This window comes from Diceros bicornis, chromosome 37, assembly GCF_020826845.1.
Source record: "Diceros bicornis minor isolate mBicDic1 chromosome 37, mDicBic1.mat.cur, whole genome shotgun sequence".
Classification (NCBI taxonomy): domain Eukaryota; kingdom Metazoa; phylum Chordata; class Mammalia; order Perissodactyla; family Rhinocerotidae; genus Diceros; species Diceros bicornis.
This window is the reverse complement of record NC_080776.1, coordinates 21,990,319-22,009,725: the sequence shown is the minus strand read 5'-3', so window position 1 is coordinate 22,009,725 and position 19,407 is coordinate 21,990,319. Positions and strand designations below refer to the sequence as shown.

The window sequence follows — 19,407 nt, the reverse complement described above, 5'->3', positions numbered from 1 at the left end:
ATCTCATGGTGCTCACCTTGTTTAAATCCCTAAACTATTTCCTTTTTTTTTTTTTTTTACAGAAAATAAAATCTATCCTTATTAGACAAGAATACACAGTTGAATTCTTTTTAACTTTCTGCACACACAGCATGACTTCATGGTGACTGGATGCCTCAGATATGCTTTGAATTAAAACCACAAACTCAAAGAACCTCAGCGTTGGAAGGGAACCTCCAGATGAGCTAATGCAGATGCCCATCTGATTTACAGACAGAAGCACGGGAGGCTCGGGTCATCTGGAAAACAAGCTCAGTAAGGCAACTTCATCAGTGTGTAATTCTCTTTCCGTTATTTGTTTTAGTGCCATCGAGTGGATTCCGATTCATAGTGACCCTGTGGACGGCAGAACAGAATCCTGCCCAGTCTTTTTGCGCCATCCTCTCACCTTCTGGCGCCCTATCAGATAACACTCTGCTGCTATTCACAGGGTTTTCATGGACAATTTTTTCTGAAGTGGGTGGCCAGGTCCTTCTTCCTAGTCTGTCTAGTCTGGAAGCTCTGCTGAAACCTGGGTGGACCTGCTGGTATTTGAAATCCCAGTGGCACAGCTTTCAGCATCACAGCAACACGCAGCCGCCACAGTATGACAACCGACAGATGGTTAGTGTGGTTCCCTCACCGGGAAACGAACCTGGGCTGCAGTGGTGAGAATGCCAAATCTTAACCACTAGATCCCATCTTTCTGTTGTACGTCCCTATAAAATGGGTCTGGTAACGCTCATTATATGGTTTTAAGGTTGACGTCAAAGCCTCGCTATGCTTCTAGCTCACTGCGTGTCTCTAGACAAACATATTAACCTCCTTGGATCCGACTGTCCACATCTATAAAATGGGTATAAAAGCCCCCATCCTGCCTATGGTCTTAGTGACTTGTTAAGACTCAAATGAAAGCACTTGGTAAAGTGTAAAATCTAAATAGACATAAGGATTGAGGTTCTTTATTGGCAACGCACTGAGTTACACCATTTGCTTCTCACGGTCATCTTTTGTTAAATTTTAACCCGGGAGAGGCCCCTGATGAAAACACATTGAAGAAAGCAAAGCTTACTGATTGCGAAATGCAACAGTCACTCTGTGGCCAAAACCCCCCCATCAACAATTAAAGGAACTCTGGATACAGCAAGAAGAATGCCGGCTACAAATATTCTTCGTTCTTACCATCCTCTGCAACATGATGATCTTCGGTCCTAAATTTCTGCTTACGGTGAAAATGTGGATCAACCTTAGCGTGAATATAATGTAATCCAGGCAAAAGATGACTCGGCCGGAATACAAAGAGGTTTTATTAGAAGCGTGGAGCCTATGGAAAGAAGGAGAACAGAATTTGTGAGATACTGACAAAACTTCCAAGTTTTGTTTTAAAAATGACCAACGTGAAGCAACAGCTGAGAGCTGGGGGACTGAGTGAGTGGAAACAGGCCAGGGACACCACCCATCTGTCAGTCACTGAAGACCAGAGGCTACGGTCTTCTGCCCTCGTGGAGTCCAGTGGAGGCGAGGACGCCACATAAAACAGAGCTTTCAGAGGTGCCTGCCACTTTCGTCCTTCATCCTCAAATACTACTGCAGGAACCCAATCACGTCAGCGCTAACTTCCTGGCCTGCAGGCTTCTACAGCAATCCCAACGCCCACCCACCCCAACCCCCGGGACTTAACCCTGCCAGGTTCCCTCTAATGAAACTTACCTTGTTCGCACCAGATCATTTGATTAGCTGACCACCTGCTAATGTGTTAATTGAAAGCCATATGTGCTTTCTAACTGGAATGCGCTAGAAATCACGGCCAACCAACTGTGATTCAAAGGCTGGGCCTTTAACCCAAGCAGAAAGGGAGGTTATTGAAGGAGGAAATTGAGTTCTTCCTCCCTTCAAATTGTGAAGTGAGCGCTCATGATAAACCATCTCATTCTGGGTAGGTACAAATATGAACCGTCAGGCTTCTCTGCAAGCGACTCCACGTGGACTGCTCAGATTTAACCACAAGCTCTACCTTGAAGCTACTGGGGGAAGGCAGGCCTGGAGAGAGGCAGCATAGGCAATGGAGCTATAGTTGGGGCGCACCTCAATTTCTCTATCACGTGGAGTGCACACTGCCTTTTGCCTTCAACCGTAATTTTAGGTTGGTTTTTGTAATCATAAGCTCTGGCTCTGGGATTGAAGAAATATGGTTGTAACTGGGAGGGCAGGCTCCACAGCCAGCATTCATTTTGAAATTAAGTTCATTTTAAAAGATTATATGTCCCAAAATGAAAAGGCTAGGCAATATTTAACATTCTCATTATTGTCTACTTTCCTCAATTTCTAATGATCTCTCCCCAAATTCTATAAGCATGAAGAGAAACACAGGGAAGCAACCCTTTTCAATTACAGATCACCAGGAGGGGGGAAGAGAAGAGACACACGTTATGCCAAGCAAGCTGTGTGCTGTGTCTCCAACAGGCAGAGACAATGGTCTTTTGTAATAATCTCTAAATGGAGAGGGCAGGGGCAAAGGGGGACAGGCTTATCTTGGGCTCGAAACACCAAAGATCTTTCCTTCACCTTTTCACCCAAGAGAATCCAGAAACACCCGAAACTGGGAGAAGTGGTGCAGGCTACTTACCGAAATGCAATTCCTGCTATGAAGTAAAAAAGACCAAGAGTGTCCATAACATTCCACAAGTCAGTAAAATAATTCATCCCATTAACGTACCACTGCAGCACAGAAAGGGACAAAGAGACAACATGAGCAGCTTGGAAACATCGACCGCTTTCAGATTTCTAATGTGCACACATTTTTTTCCAGATCCTTTTTGAGACAATGATCTGCCAAGTGAGCCCTACCACATGCCCCATGTTATTCCAGGGGGATTGGAAAGGAGGTTGCACGTGTTGCGACAAAGTCAAGAAAAATGACTCACGTATCCTTACTGGTTTTTACAGATGAACCAGCAGAGAATGAGTACAACCTGTGTGGGCAAATGTTGAACACCCCAGCCACCATGTACGATGGCTTAGGCTGTGCACTGCACAATTCCAGAGGATATTATCCATACCATCGTCATAATAGATTTGTGTATTTATTGTAAAAATTTTCTGGCACGTGGCAATAAAACATCTTGATAAAAGGAACCTTCTTTGTTTTTCTTAATTTGCACAGAGGTGCTATATGTGGCACCCACGAGGACAGATGTGGTCACAGAAATAACTGACGGGAACAGTGTGCCTCAGAGATCCTTTCTTCATGATTTGTATATATTGGTCATGATTTCTCGGAAGAAAGCATATCAGGAAAACACTGAGATGAAGAGGAAAAGGATTATCCATTTAGAAGACTGTATCTGGACAGCCTCACTGGCGATCCATGTGCTGGATTTGGGTTCCCTAACATTCAGTCATCCATCTATTCAAAACATGTTTACTAAGAGTCCACGGGATCCCAAACACCTGTGCCGGGCTCCTGGGACACACAGACACGGGATTAGGTGCGATGCTGATTCTCAAGGAGTCCACTGGCCCACGGGAAAGACAGACATTGAACATGTTTCAAATGAAGCATGATGAGGGTTGGAGGGGAGGTGAGACCAAAGGCCCCAGTGAGCTCAGACAAGGAGACCACCAGACCCACTCATGCAAGGCAGGAAAACAGCAGCTGAGAAGTGTCATCGAAGGAACACGGGACTTTTCAGCCTTACTAAATGAACTCGCCAATATGGCTCCGTTTGATATTCAGATGGTATATTTCCTATTTTGCACCTGAAACCAAGGCCTAGAAAAAGAAGCTAAGGAGTTTGTCCAAGGGCAGACAGCCAGCAAGTGGAGGCCTCAGGGTTCTGGATCTCAGCTTCCTCTCTCCAGTGTCACGTTGATTCTTTAGGGCCCACAGAGCTCCTACAACTTTAAACTTGGAAGGGAGTCAAGAAACATCATTGGTTTCTCAAGAAGTACTTCCTTTCATTCACTTAAAAACGCAAATAGCAATTTTAGTGGACAAAGGGGGAGAGGACGTTACAAAATCAAGCACCAAAGAAATACTAAAAGCTCCAGACTTGAACAGCCCCGTTTTTACCACATTCCACTGTAGGATGGCTGAACTTGTGGGCTCAGAAATGGAGTCATTTGGGTGGTCCCAGTGACAATGGTTGCCACCAACAAGAACCATTTGCAAGACAAGGTGGTTGGGAGAGGCCCCATCTACCACCCGCTCCCCCTTCGAAACCCTGGTCTGGGAGGTGAGTAGGCACAGGGCAACCCATCAGCCCCAGCCTGGCTCAGCTCTGCCCACAGACCTTTCAGAATCCTGGGCTGAGTGACGGGAAACACCCTGAGTAGATCAGTTCCAGGGCTCAGGGGCACCACTGGAACGAGAAAACATTTTTTTCAAATGAATAGAGGCCTCTTTTCTGAATGGAACGTCAGAGATGGGCTATATTCACAAAACAGCAGGACCATATTTCGTCATATCTTTCAGGACTTGGGGACTCAATGGGCCTCAAGATTGAGCAGTGCTTTCCATAAGGGATGATTGGATTTATCTCATTTTACAGAAGCATCCACAATCTGTTTAACAGACATTGGCACTTACTGACTGTCATGGTTAAAAATGCCAATTTAGCAAATCAACATCTGCCCCCAAGGAAGGAGACATGGGGAGACACTGAAGGGCACACTTTTTGACACCCAGACACAATCTAAAATAGGCAACGTCCTGTTTTGTTTTGTTTTTTTCTAACAAGTGTGAATTAGATTAATTAAGACAGCACCAGGCCAGCAGAACTGAGTGTTAGAGGAAATCAAATTGAGGATTCCAAACGCAGGAGTCTGCAGATAAGAAGAGAAACAGCGACCCCGAGTGTCGGCTTCCTTTAATGACAAGGATCTTCAAGGCCGTGTTCTGCAGACTCGCTCAGAGACCGCAGAAGCAGAGCTGTGAGCTGGCAAAGATCTCGATGGCAGAGCTGGACTTGAACCCACGATCCTAACCCTAAGCAAGCACAGGGCTTCCCATATCATCGCCTTAATACACAGCACTGCTGAACTAAAACTGGCCCACTCAAACCTAATATGTAAAATGAAAGAGAAGAAACACTTGGACAAAGCTATACATGCTCATTATCACCCTCCGTATCAAACACCACCCACTATGAAGGCAGGCATGATAGCTGGAACTCGGTCTGACCCTGTGGGCATCACTTCCTTCAGGCAGGCCCCGGGAATGACTAGCACCTCCACAGCCCACTTCCCTCCCCCGAGGTTCCTGCCCACCATCCACTCCCACTCAGAGTCCTGCTCTGTGTCCCTCCTGGAAAACACCTCACCCTACACCTGCCCAGGGCCCGTCCTTCTCCAAGCACAATGCACCTGCCCTGAGTCTCCTTCCTGAGTGACCCAAATAAGTGACTTAGTACTAAATGTACATCCGAATTTGTGCGTGGAGACGTTTTGTGACTTAAGGACTTCAAGTCCTCTGGGCCACCCTCCAAGTAAATGTGAGACTTGCTGATTCAGTGCCGCTCTCCCGTCCTTGAAAGCTCAGGAATGACCCTGCCCGTCATCGCTGACTGGTAGCAAGCTCCATCAGGACCGAGATATTTGCCTGTTTGGGTCAGTGCTGAATCCCAAGTGGCTAGAACAGTGCCTGGTACTAGTAGATACTTAATAAATATTTACTGAAAGAAAGAATGCGTGAATGAAGTATTTGGCTTAAGCCAAGCTGTGTTTCCCTGCACCTTCCATCCACACCAGGCTCTGCTTTCCAAAGCAACCCAGAATAATCCGTTCTCTAGGCCTTCTGGCTTCCTTAGATGCCTGGAGGAAACAAATAATGTTTGGCCTGGAACCGCAGCTTCTGCGTCTTAATGCAACGGGGGAAGAAGGGGCAGAGACGTCACTGGTGGAGAAATGGTATGGAGCATGAGTGAGGAGCGGGAGGAAGCAGGAAGAGGACGTTTTACTTTCTACCAACCATCCCAAGAAGTAGCCACCACCAGCAGCCTCTGCCCAGGAAGGATACCCCCGGACCCCTCCCCTTCTGCCCAGTTCTGGCCCCATGAGCCCCTCTCTTGACCCCCCACTCACTCTCAGTCACGGCCCAGCTCTGGGGTTGAATCATGAAGACCCTGTCTCATCAATTCATTTCTTAAAAAACACACACATGCTTCCCAGAAACCCACAGACCCCAGCTCCTGTGCTTGCCCCTGAAGACCAAATATGGATAAGAAACAGACATGTGAATCAGGTCATTTCCATGTCACCCAATTCTGGGCCACAACAGAGTATGTGAGAGGAGCTGGAGAAGCAAAAGGAATTCCCCAGGGGAAGTGAAGCTGGATGAGATGTACGAGGCCACCGAGTCAGGCCTCTTAGCCTCTCGTTCTTCTCAATAACCTCTTGCAGTAGGAATGATGCCCATTTAAGGATGAGGATCTAGATGATTATAGAAATTAAGTTACCACTCTCTATTTGCAATTCCTGCTGGTTTTTCCCTCTTCCCTCCTCTTCTCTCTGTCTCTGCTTATTCACGCTAATGACTTTTCTCCCCACTGGGCTATGAATTCACTGTGACTTGATTCTATTTAGTGACTTCATTTAAGATGTCAGGCTGGTCACCTGAGGTGAAGAAAACAGAGCCGTGATGTGTGTTGCTCAAGTTCGCACAAAACCCATGCCTTTTCTGATGCCCTCCACTGCTCCCCTGTGATATCCACTAAAGCCCACAGAGCTCAGGTCCCTGTGTGTGACTCAAACCACCAGGAGCCCCTCAGAGTCCTGTGTGACCTGCCGGGTGGCCTCGCTGCCCCTGCCCGGAGCAGGAGAGCTGTCCACTGACTTCCACAGACCAGTCAAGATCCTTAGGCACAGAGCCCACTACTGGGAGGATACTGGAGGCTAAAAGGGCCTCCCCTGCCCACAGAGGACGAGAGGTCTGCCGGCCTCTCAGACAGGATGAGATTCGGGGCCCTCCCTCCTCCAGTGTGGCAAAGCCCTCCAACCTCACCCTTTAGCCCCTTCCTCTGCAAAAGCTAAACTGAGAATGCTGTCTCTTCCTCTTGGATGTCCCTTTGAAAGGTGGTCAGCTGCACCTAGGAGGGAAGGAAAGGGAGGAAGCCAGGGCCCTGGAACCAACCACACCATTTGAGGAGAAGGGAACACGTGACCTCGTGCAGAGCCAGCTCCTGCAGCGACGGAACTCAGGAGGTTCTTAGTCAAAGGGTTCCCAGTTAACTTTCTCATGTTGGCCTGGGCCCATTCCTGTTTGAAATGCTGGCTCTCCTTCCATCTTTCTCTGCTCTCCTCAAACAGGATATTTTCACCCCTTGCTGCTGACACACAGTAGGTCAAAAAGAGAACTAGCAAGTGAAAGATGACAACTGAGAGACAGAGACTATACGAGAGGTGTTGTGGCTGAATTGTGTCTCCCCCAAATTCATCCATGAAGTCCTAGCCCCCGGGACCTCAGAATGTGACCTTGTTTGGAAATAGGGTCTTTGCAGACGTAATTAGTTAAGATGAGGTCACACTGGAGTAGGGTGGGCCTCTGATCCAATATGGCTGGTGTCCTTACGACACTGGGAAATCTGGACACAGACAGGCACACAGGGAGAATGTCATCTGGACATGAGGACAGGGATCCAGTGATGCATCCTCAAGCCAAGGAATGGCAAAGATGGCCAGCAAATCTACAGAAGCTGGGGGAAAGGCCTGGAAGAGATTTTCCCTCATGGCCCTGAGAAGGAGCCAACCCTGTTGACAACTTGGTCTCGGACTTCAGGCCTCCAGAACTATGAGACAAGGAATTTCTGTTGTTTAAGCCACCCAGCTGGTGGTGCTTGGTCACAGCCACCCTTGCAGACTAATACAGAAGGCGTGACCTGGACTGAGCTGTGACTGTATGAGCCAGTGCATGGGGCTCCCACGAGGCTGATCTGAAGTCACAGACATCCTGTGCACATCAGCACGATGCTGTCCTGGGGAGAGTTGCTGGTAGACAGAAAGCCTGACAATCTTGCCATGCTCAACACTGACTTCAGTCATTTATGTATCTCTTCCTCCACCTCCACCCCATCTCCATCCACATCTGTCCCTCCCACCTACTAGGTAAAGGAAGGCAGATCCAGGGCCCTGGTGACAAGACTCCTCCTACCACTCGCACCCATGGCAGACATCACTAATTGATCAAGACGCTCTCCTGCTGAGAACAAACAGAGCCTCAGAATCTTTCTCAACTCAGGACTCCTGGAAGCCACAAAAAAAGTCTCAGAGTTGACATGGTAGTTGAAACCAATTTAGGATTCCTATCCTAGGCAGCCACTCTGTGGAGTCAAGAACAGCACTCTTTGCCCCTCCAAATCTCTTGTTGCACTTGACATAGTATCTTATAAACTAGAAGCACTTTGGCCACACTTGTTGAATGGATATGGTGTTGGATTTGGGCTCAGAAGGGACAACAGAAGTGACAGCAACAGTAGTTCTCAAATAATTTATAAACTATTAAGTCTGAAAGGATTTTCTGGTGTGACCTTCCATAACGGTTTAGGGACAGCACCGTCCTTCACCATCAATATCTGTTTATTCAACAATCACTAACTGAGCGCCAGCTATGTGCCAGACCTGGGTAAAGTTTTGGATTCGGTGGTAGAGAGTGGATGCCAAAAAATGAAGATCCCAAGAAACTGCTGAAAAGCGCTATGTATAATTCACATGCACTCCCTGAAATCCACAGGGACTTGTATGACTTTCCAACACCGTCACTCTGACACACTGGGCATTAAGATGCTCTTATCTGTAAAGTCCTCCCAATCCCCCTGCCACTCATGGTGCTGCCTCCCCTGGTGACGGTAACGTCACCAGAACACAAATGGCTCCCGATGACGGGAGTGGGTTTACAGTCCAAGGTCAATTTGCTCTTTGAACACATCCCTGGTCCGGAATAATTCATCTCCATCAATTAACATTAACCAGAGAGCAAAGAGTGTGCTTGGTGCTAAGAGATCTCACTGTAGTGTTGAGATGCTGAAAATGCATCTTCATGGGCTACCACCTAACAAGAACATTTATTTTGGGAAAATAATGACTTTGGAACTTCAGAAGCAACTTCTGCTCCTCCTTGGCGTTAGGAAGATGCCACCCACTGAGGAAAGAAGGAGGTGCCTTCCGTGGGGGCTGTCCTACCTGTCTCATTTCATCACAGAACAGAACAAAGACCAGCGCGTAGAGGACCAGCTCAGGGGCGTGGGGCACAGAGTGAAAATCCATGAGCAGCACGTAGGCGAAGAGCAGGAGGAAGGCGATATAGAAGACCACGTTCCACGAGAAGACCACAAAAGGGGAGGTGAAGAACGCCACGAAGTACCACAGGAGCTTTTTGTGCCTGTCAATGGGCTTCTTCTTGGACCTAGAGGTAAGAGCATCGTCACCATCCTTGGAAACATCACTGCATGGACTACAACTCTCCTTCTGAACATAAATGAAAATAGACCCACAACTGTGGTGGCGGGGATTCGGGGGGAGGTGGTGTCAAAATTGTGCTCTAAGATCCACCTGGCCAAAATTCAGCCCTTGGCATTTCATGATGAAAAAATCCAAATTCTGCCTCGAGATTGAAGACACGACCCTACCTCTACCTGTTTGAAATCAAACCCAAGGAAAGCCAGAGGCGGTCTCAGACCTAATGTGTAGGCACTAGAGCAAACATCATAAGTTCTAGGCCTTAGCATCCTGTACAGGAGGGCACACACACACGCAGGTGGATGCATACACACACACACACTCACAAACATGATTATGTGCCTTGGTTTCATACCTAAATGATACAAAGCCACAGCCAACCAAGGGTAAAATGAACAGACACAGGATAATCTTCCAGTTCTTGGTGTCTCGGGAAATCTCTCCATACCACTGCTTGGAGAGAAAATTCTACAGGAAAACAGAGACAAAGGACACGGGTCCTTATTAATGCAATGAAATACGGGATGGTATGCACCCTTCCTTTCCAGCCCTCAAACCTCCCCAAAATAAAGAACTCTCTGAATTAAGGTCCTTATTCTTTTATATTAGTTACCTGGATTCTAAGGGTTCTGATAAAACAATTTAAAATTCTGTTTGATTTTCAGTCCTTTCCTAAGTTGGGTTCTGTAAACTTTACAAGAGAGGTTGTATGAGTCCACATTCACTAAACCTATAAATTTTAACCAACTCTAATTCTTATTACGTAAGTTTAAACAAGCGTCCTTCTAGCTCCTTTCTCCTCAACAATTGCAAATTCACACACACGTCCAGTGCCACCTGCGGTCCCCAAGGATTCATTTCTGGAGACAGACAGGTGGGAAGGTAGAGACCACTGGTGTCTCAACATCGATTCGAGCTGGAATACATGAAAAAGCTTTTCCCAGACTGTACTGACCCCTGACAGGTGGGGCGGGGGCCTCCCATGAAGGTGGGAGTTAGAGAACTGAGGCTGCCTCTGAGAGCTGCATTTTCAGTCAACAGGAAAGGGGGAGCATAGACTGGATCACATCAAAGGAACACACAGGTCTCAAAAAAGAACACGTTGGAATGAGATTGGTGTGTCTCGTGGCGGAGCAAGGGGAAGCCTGAGGCCTTCCCAGCACTGGCCGGTGGGGCTAGGACCAGCGCAGCCCACCCACACCCTGGGCACTTCTTTCTAAGAGAAGACAGCTTCTCCTTGGAGCCCTGCCATGCTCTGCCTGGGCTGCCGTGGCCGGGCGTGCGCTTGGCCCATGAGGGACAGCCCCCAACAAACGGCAAACTGCAGTTGGTGGGTAAATGCCAGCTTCTCTGTGTCAGATGGGGAACACTGGGGTAGGCTCCGTGCAGCCCTCCAAAGTCTCCAGTGGGGTTGAGCCCTAGTTGTGCACAGTGGCAACTGCGTCCTTAGGACGCCGTATCTGGTTCCTTCCCTTCCCCATCTCACTGCCCCCACTCTGCTCATGTGCTTCCTGGGCTCACCTCCAGAACAAACTACTTGCATTCAAATCCTTGCTTTGCAGTCTGCTTCAGGGGTGGGGGACAGGGGACAAACAAAGACAGGTAATGTCCAGCCTTCCTCACTCTCATAGTCCTGCCAGGGTGATGAGCACAGCAGGCCATCACCACTAGGCCCCCGGTCACAGAAAGCTCTCTGCTAGCTTGGGTTCCACAGCCATCAGCAACATCTGACCCCACACGGCAGCCTGCCTACAGGAAGCAAACTCCCCAGTCCCATGGGCCTGGCGTTCTGTGAACATCAATAAACTGGCATCTGGTTGAAACTCTTGGGACTGGTGAACTTGGACAGGAACATGAGGCAGTCTTCCCAGGGCCCACAGCTCTGGGACACCAATAAGGTGGGGTTTGGGGCCTAAGATGCTGTGAGCAGAGCATGGCCACCCTGGCAGCCAGCCAAGTCTCCTAGGCAACCCTGACCACAAGGGTGGGCTCACTCCAGCCCACAATGGTGCAGGGGATAAAACAGAGCAATAGCAAGACTCCTTCTTTGTGTGTTCCTTGTCGTAGATGACCACACTCATTTAATCCATCCTAGCTGCAGTAGCAAAACGGATTTTTCCATAAACACTGAGCTAATTATTGGCTGCCTGGTATAATGGAAAGTCTATAAGATGGACAATCACCATGGGATCAAATCCCAGCACTGCTACTTCCTAGCAACCTGAAGAACATTCCAGAACCTCTCTGAGCTACTGAGTCCTCATCAGTAAAATGGGATGACATCCACCTCCGTCCATGCTGTAAAGATGAAACATGATCACATGTGTAATGGGTGTGGCAGACAGGTGTGAGTCCGTCCATCTCTTCCCTACCCCACTTCACACCCAGACCCCTCCCACTGGGATTCTGGGTGCAAAATCTCCCCTCTGAAACCTGAGACACCGAGTGCAAACCGCTATTAATTTAATTCAGTGCAGAAAACCTCTACCCTGGCTTTACCCATTCCGTACGAGTTTCTTTAGTTCATTTCTACTAATAATAGCTGTAATAGTCACGGCTAACATACAGGGCTTGCACCTTTCACATATGATCTCATTGAATCCTCATAGGAGCCTTTCCTTTAACCCCTATTATGCCCATTTCACTGATGAGGAAACTGAGGCTCAGAGAGCTTGTGAAACCTGCCCCACCTAGTTAGAGATATAGTGAATGGAGACCCAGGCAGTGGGATCCAGAGACCGAGCTCATAAGTACGGTGCTGTACTGTTTGCTTTGAGAAAACTCAAAGAATATTCTCTCTCCTGCACCATCTCCTGAAGCAAGGATTTCTACAGATGTCTATACACTGCCATCTCCCGTAACATCACCCAACTTCTCCCGCTATGGCTTTCATATTGGAGGAGGAGGTTTGTTTTTACTATTATATTTTTTTTATGCTGCTAACGGCATCTGATGTAAAAGGCCCATTTCTGGACGTGATGTTGGTGACCGCACGTTGTTTACCTGGACCCCAGGCTGGGCAATGAAATGCTGGTCTGTTGCCTCCACCGCCAGCTCCAAACAGTTGCTTCCACCCCAGGCTTCGCAGGAATAGACCAGCAGTTGTTCGGCCAAGTCTTCATCGTTGCTGTAACACTCTGTGAACAGCTCTACAGTGACATGATCACCAGAGAGGGGGAAGCTGGAGGCAGGGCTGGCAAATACACAACACTGTCCTGCCCCCACCGCCCCCCCAACCAAGCCCTGACTTCAAGAAAAATCTGGGAGTGAGCGTCCTGGTTTATAAAAGGCATAGAGAGCGCCAGCACAAGGTAATTCTTTACTGAACAAAGGCATTTTCTTTAGGCACACCATACCCAGCAGATGTCAATAAACACTCATTAAATTCAACTGCATTGAACACTGGGGGCCCCCCATCTTTGGCGGGGCTCAGCCACTGGGGAGGGGATCCAGACCCTCTGCCTCCCCTTAACCAGAGCAGCCCTTCTCCATCTCATTAACATTCTGTGCTTTCTTGGTGAGGTTTCTTTGCAGATAAGGCACAATAAAAAAAAAAAAAAAAGGTGTAAGAAACGCTGACCTGTTGCACCAAGGGTGTGCTTACGTTTCAACACCTAATGACAAAGAGATTGGAGTGTAGATCCTCAGAGGAAGTTTTTTAAAAGTCAAAATATTAGGAGCCATTGCCTCGTTGAAGTCAATCAGAAATGAACATAATATCTTCAAAATTTTAATATATTAAAAGAAATAATTGGACATCTTTTTTACAACACAGAGAAGTTAAATTCATGAGCATTTTTTCATTTGCTAAGACAACAGACAGATATGCGTGCATTATGCAATGGACCACACTGCAAACTTAAAACGACCAAGTGAAAACGGGAAAACCTGAGCAAGCCCAAAACTCTCTGTTGTTGGGAGCCAACTGTTCCTGGATTTCTTACATTCTCACACGGTCCGGGCCTTCTGAGCAAAGGACACTACAGCTTTGTTCAAGGACCGTTGAGTAGCAGAGGAGAGACATTCCAGGAGGATAACACTTAGCAATGCTTTTCCCATCTTCCATTCCAGGTAATGAATAATCTTGCCCTGGAGGGGAGCATGTGCAGGTCACCTGCAGCCCCATAGAAGCTCCGAGTCTCCTAACGCCGGGGAGCTGCAAGGCAGCAACACCAGCCCTTATTCACATCACCTCGTGGGGAATCCAGATATGGGGAACCAACCCAAGATGCTGCCTGGCTGCTGCCTTTGCCGTTAGTAACAAACCTTCAGGGTCCCTGACCCAGAGGGCTGGGGTCTTCTCATGTATGTGAAACTGGCAGGCTAACTTATTAGCTTGCAAGTCAGATAAAACCTCAGACCTGTCACAGTTTCTTAACAGCATCCCAAAACCAAACACTCTAAAGCTCCTTGTGGCACTGGGTTACTTAGGCCTGGCCTGGGTGTGGCCATGGGTGTCTGTGGGACTAGAGGGCCCACATTTTCCCACTTGTGTTCTTGGAACATCAGTAAGTGCCAGGACCAAGGGGCCTCTGGCTTCTGCCACGGCATGTGTACCCTTGACCTCATGATCTGCAGCACTCGAATCAGGCCAGAGGGGGGAGCCTGGACATGCCACTGACCTCCACCACCTGGCCTGAGAGCGCCACGGGGGCACGTAATGTGGCATGTGGCATCCCACCCATGGAGACTTACCCACTGCGCGGGTCTCATACTCATTTGCCAGCTCCTCCGACTCCCCGGCAGCATTGATGTCATTCTTCACCTTGGCCAGAGTCTTCAGAAGCTTGCTGGCTCCCAGGGCTGCCAGAGTACAGCCCCTGGTCTTTCGGAGGAGTGGAGAATGTTAAGGTTAATTCATAATCCCTTGAAGTGGTCGAGTCCACATTAATGTCAGACCAGGACGAACTCATAGCAAAAGCAGGAAATGGTAAAACCTGAATTGTTCGTAACAATTCAAAGTAAAAGATGCAATGTGCACAAGATAGTCTTGAACCTGAACATACTCACAGTCTTGAACATGAAATTAGCACATAAAAAGAAAACATCAAGATAAATGCCAGGAGGAACTGATAGGAAGACTATGACCATGCGGGCCTGACTCCCCACTGTCATACCACATCAGCTCAGAGGGAAAAAGTGGACAAGGGCGTGGAAGACCTGACAAGCTAGATAGTAAGACTGTCTGTGTGACTATCTGTGTCAATACTCAACACCCAATTTTGTACTCTAAAAATGGAGAATGTAGCTTCTTTGCAACTGTCCATAAATCATTTACAAAAGTCATTATGTGCTAAACCACAAAGAAAAATCTCAATGAGTTTCCCAAAGCAGAATTTGTATAGGCCCTACTTCCTGTCCATAATGCAGTAAAGCTAGAAATTAATTTTTAAAATTAAACTGAAAAACCTCATCCACTTGGAAAACAATCACACAGGCACACATGGCTGCGAAGCAGGTGTCTACCAGATTGCCCACCCAGCACAGCTACGTTCCAGGGACCTCCTCTTTCAAACACACCTCGGTCAACGTGGAAACAGACACAACCGTATTCACCTGACAGCAGACATTCCATTTTATCAGTGAGAGTTTAGATTAGGCACGTGAGTTTCGAGAAGGTCAGAACAACCACAACAAAGCGGACGTTTACCTGTTCCCAAATGACTTTGGAGAGCTCCTTCTTGTTCTGAAGAATGGCCCAGATGAAGAGCGCCTGCAGAGGGTGCCGAGTAATAGGAGACACGTCCTGGGCGGGGTTAAGAGAGCATGAGGTCAGCGTGTGCAAATGGTACATCACTGTAGTAGACGCAGCACTCTGAGAATGGAAACTGGGGTCAGGATGCCCTAGGAGAGCACCCCATGTTTGGAGGGCTCCCTAACTTAGCGTATGAATCCATTTTCACAGCACCGTGATGTGATTTTCACCTCCGCCACTCACCGGGTGGTATAATTTGACACAAAACCTTTTATCTATCATGAAAGACAACGCGCAACTAGATGGAAAGGTACAAAGAGTGAAAAAATGTGCTGACAGCAATTTAAAAACTGAATGACATCTCGCAGGTTGAAGAGAAAGCAATTCCTTCTCATGACCTGAGTCTGTTTCTTATATAGAAAAATTGTTCAGGCTAAATTCTAACTTTCCTATAGTTTAAGTTCAATTATCACAATGTAAATCTATGCTTATTTCTTTGGAGCGTTATTGAAAGTTTCGATTCCTAATACATCAATTGGAATCCCAGCTCATAGTGAGCATTGCGTGTCTTCCAGTGGAACCTTTTCAGACAGAAAACAACTAAATGTATATATTCTTTTTAAACTTCCTTAGAGGTTTTGCTAAGATCCAAACTTCTTAAGGCGTGGTTACAGATACTGCAGAGGGTTTTAACATAAAGTCAAACAGAAGTTTTCTATACACTTCCAATTCCTTCAAATACCTAGTTTGTTTAGATTTTTGCTACACACACACATATTAAAATCCTAGAACTACAAAAGATAATGACCTAGTTTGAGTTTCCCCAGAAGTGATCAAGGATTTGAGACAAATAGTTTATCTGAAAGGTGATCCCAGAAAAACCAATAGAAGAGTGAGAAAATATGATCAGAAAAGAAAGAACCAATAAAGGTGCATTATCAGCAAGTTGTCATGGTAGGTAACTAGAGATTAATCCCACTAGGCAATCCCAGGAGCCAGTGTAGAACACATGTCTCAGAATTATCTCCCCCAAGCAGGGAGGGAGCTGGGGTATTTATACACCAACATCTGGCAGTCATGGGTCCCCAACCAGAGCAAACCTTCAGCAAAGAGTTGCAGGTGCTGGTAGTTAGATCTGAGCCTGCCTGTACTTAAAATAGCAAAGCTTGAGAGAATAGAGGTGGTACATCCACAACATCCTCTCAAATGGAAACCTGGATTATTCCTTTGGAAATATTTACCACCCCTCTAATTCACAAAAGAATACTTGGCAGGTCTTCAGTCCGCTACGTGGGCAGCAGAGAACTGTTTTAGGCAGATCATGTCCAAAAGGCTAAGACAGGAGCAGGCAGCCATTCCATTGTCTCTGTTCCCTGTTAGATACCTTCAGAAAGTGTGTGTGCCACACCAAGTTTTGCAATTAAGAAAAACTGCAACAACTAGTTTGAAATATAGCATGAAGCTTAAAGCAAGACATCAGAAAACTCACCAGGTAGGCTCATTATCTTAAGTAAAGGCAGTAGCAAAAATTAACAATGCCAACACATTACCTATGTTATGGCAATGAGGTAGGGAATGGGAAAGATGGAGGTAGAGAAATTTTTTGGAGAGAGACTCAAAAACCCAGAGAATTCAAGCAGACAACTGTCCCAGTACATACGTGAAGTTCTATGTCTATCTCATCCCTGCTATTTCTGTCTTCCTTCCGGAAGCCTCTTCGGAAGTTAGCCACCAGTTTCCAGACGAATGTGAGGAGGGCGTCATTATAGGAATTCTTGGCAATCTGCAGATTCCGATACACGAGGGTGCTGAAGTGATTGGAGAAGAGCTCGGTGAGGACGTCGTTGGTGAGAAACTTCTGCAGGTTCAAGCCATTCTCCAGAAAAAGGCGGACGAACTTGGGTCTGTCCTTTATGAGAGCAGTAAACATGACTTCTTGAAGGTCAGCGGACTAAAGAGAAACAGCAGAGAGAAAACTCACACCCTAAGTCCAATAAAGGAAACCCAAGTTGTTTTCCTTCTCAGCCACACTGAATTTCCAGACACAGAGTAATAGTATCTTCAACTTGTCCTTCAATTCTGCTTTGGGAATAAAATTTATCTTTTCAATTGTACACAATATTGGATTCTAGTTCAAAGATCTAGGCAGGAGAAGCTGCACAATGGAATCTTTGAAATCAGCCAGATGTGGGCTCGAAACTGACTTGGCCTCTTGCTATTGTAAAGTGCAGATAATTACATCATGTAGGGATGATGTTGGTCAAGAAGGAGCATTCAGTTAGGGGGCAGGGGGCTAGCCGTATAGCTTCCACCATTTCTCTGGAGTCTACAGTAGACACCGATTGTGAGCCAACCACCAGCCACCTTCACTCTGTGCCACAGAATCCTCCTGCTGCCCTTCACACACCACCAAGCAAATGCCTGTTATGTTATGTCATGTTACATAACAGTAAGTCATTGGAACACTTGGTTATTATTCATTTTTATCTCTACTTTCTGGGATCCTGATAAAACTTATCCCACAGAAGCTTATTGAGAATCTTAATAAAGATAATTCATGTTGACTTCAGACACAAACCAGTGGTCTACAGGCCACACCAGCTCTCAGATATGTCCTGTCTGTCCTCTATAGTATTTCTTACAATGTGATTCAGTTGCCAACATTAAAAATTAGAAGGTTCATAAAAATCCACATTTCCAGCATTAAAATCTAGATTTACGAGTGAAGACCAGAAGCTCTGACAAGATGGGGAACCATCAGCTGGAGCCAAGTGGCAGATGCTCCTGGAGCCTGGGCTCTCCCGTTCCCAAAGTCCCCTCCACTCCTCACTGCTATCCAACTCAGTGGGCAACTTGCCTGACCCCTGGTTCAGGGGAGTACTCCTCGCCAAGGGCAGCATTAGTGGTTTCTGTTTCTAATATTGATCTCATGGGGATCACACATTGCCTGGAGAGGGAACTGTCAAGGGTCCCTTGAGCCCCCACGCTGTGCCTCCAGGCGGGATAGGGAGGGGAAGAGGTGGCTGCGCTGGGGAGGGCGGCAGCTGCCCTTTCTCCTCTGTCCTCACAGCAAGTGTTCCTCGTGCCCAGTGTTTCAAGTTTCCTTCTACATCCATTTGCCTTGTCCTTGGTCACACATTTGGTAGCACACGGCAGTGGTTCTCAAACTTAAATTAAAATCACCTGGAGGGCTTACTAAAACAGGCTGCTGGAGGTAAGCTCAGAATTTCCGCTTTAGCAAATCTGAGGTAGAGTCTGATCGTTTGCATTGCTAACAAGCTTCCAGGCTACGTCCATGCTGTCACCGACCCAGGGACCACACTTTGAGAACCACTGGCATACGAGAAAGAGAAAGGCTTTGCAGCCAGACATATCTTTGTTTCCAAACCTTGGTTCTACCATTAGCTAGACGTGTGACCTAGAACAAAACTGTCTCTGAGCCTCGGTTTGCTCTTCTATAAATAGGTGCTGGGGGGGATGAGATGAGATAACACAGGTCAAGATGCTTTCAGAGGTTCAAGCTCAGAGCAGGCCCTCAAAAAACCATCAGTAACTCCCCCTCCTGTGGTACCCATGGAGCCCTGGCTTATTAAGCAGCAAAATGATGTAATCCCTGCTATGGGTTGGTGTGAGGGCCAAGTAAACTAACACAATGAACCTGCTTTGTGCACTATAGAAGGTTACACAAATACTGCCATTATTCCAAAGATTTGTATTTATTTTTAAACAAAGACTTATATAGTGCTTAATATGTGTTAATGTTCTAAGCACTTTAGAAACATTATCTGATTTAATCATCATAACAATCCAATGAGGTAGGCCCTGCTATTATGATCATCTCCACCTTCAGATGAGCAGTGGTGTGCTGGTAAATGTTCAATAACCAAGTCTCTGGAAGAAAATAATAAGCCCTAATTTGTAGTATTTGCCAATTCCTATGGCGTGTAAAAAACAAACAAACAAAAAAAAAAAAACAGAAGACTGAGATTTGGAAGGGCAGCAATGAAAGAATTAGAAAGATCATCAAGTATAAGGAAGTATCGTTAGAGACCAAGGCCAAGATTATCCACAGCCTCATATTCCCAGTTACTATGTACGGGTGTGAAAGTTGGGCAGTGAAGAAGGCTGAGAGTAAAAAAATGGATTCATTTGAAAAATGCTGTTGGAGGAGAGCTCTACGGATACCCTGGACTGCCAGAAAGATGAACAAGTGGGTCCTAGAGCAAATTAAGCTTGACCTATCG

General features: G+C 46.8%; 1 protein-coding gene across 1 annotated transcript in view; it reads right to left on the bottom strand.

Moving 5' to 3' along the window:
• Positions 1-19,407, bottom strand: part of TRPM8 (transient receptor potential cation channel subfamily M member 8) — a 78,289-nt gene that overhangs the window by 26,414 nt on the left and 32,468 nt on the right. Inside the window, exons 11-18 of the mRNA XM_058533258.1 lie at positions 16,824-17,114; positions 15,119-15,214; positions 14,164-14,293; positions 12,472-12,617; positions 9,824-9,936; positions 9,193-9,415; positions 2,645-2,736; positions 1,201-1,342 (exon numbers count right to left, since the gene is read on the bottom strand). Of these exons, the coding sequence (XP_058389241.1) occupies positions 1,201-1,342; positions 2,645-2,736; positions 9,193-9,415; positions 9,824-9,936; positions 12,472-12,617; positions 14,164-14,293; positions 15,119-15,214; positions 16,824-17,114 (1,233 nt within the window). The remainder of the gene's footprint in view (positions 1-1,200; positions 1,343-2,644; positions 2,737-9,192; positions 9,416-9,823; positions 9,937-12,471; positions 12,618-14,163; positions 14,294-15,118; positions 15,215-16,823; positions 17,115-19,407) is intronic.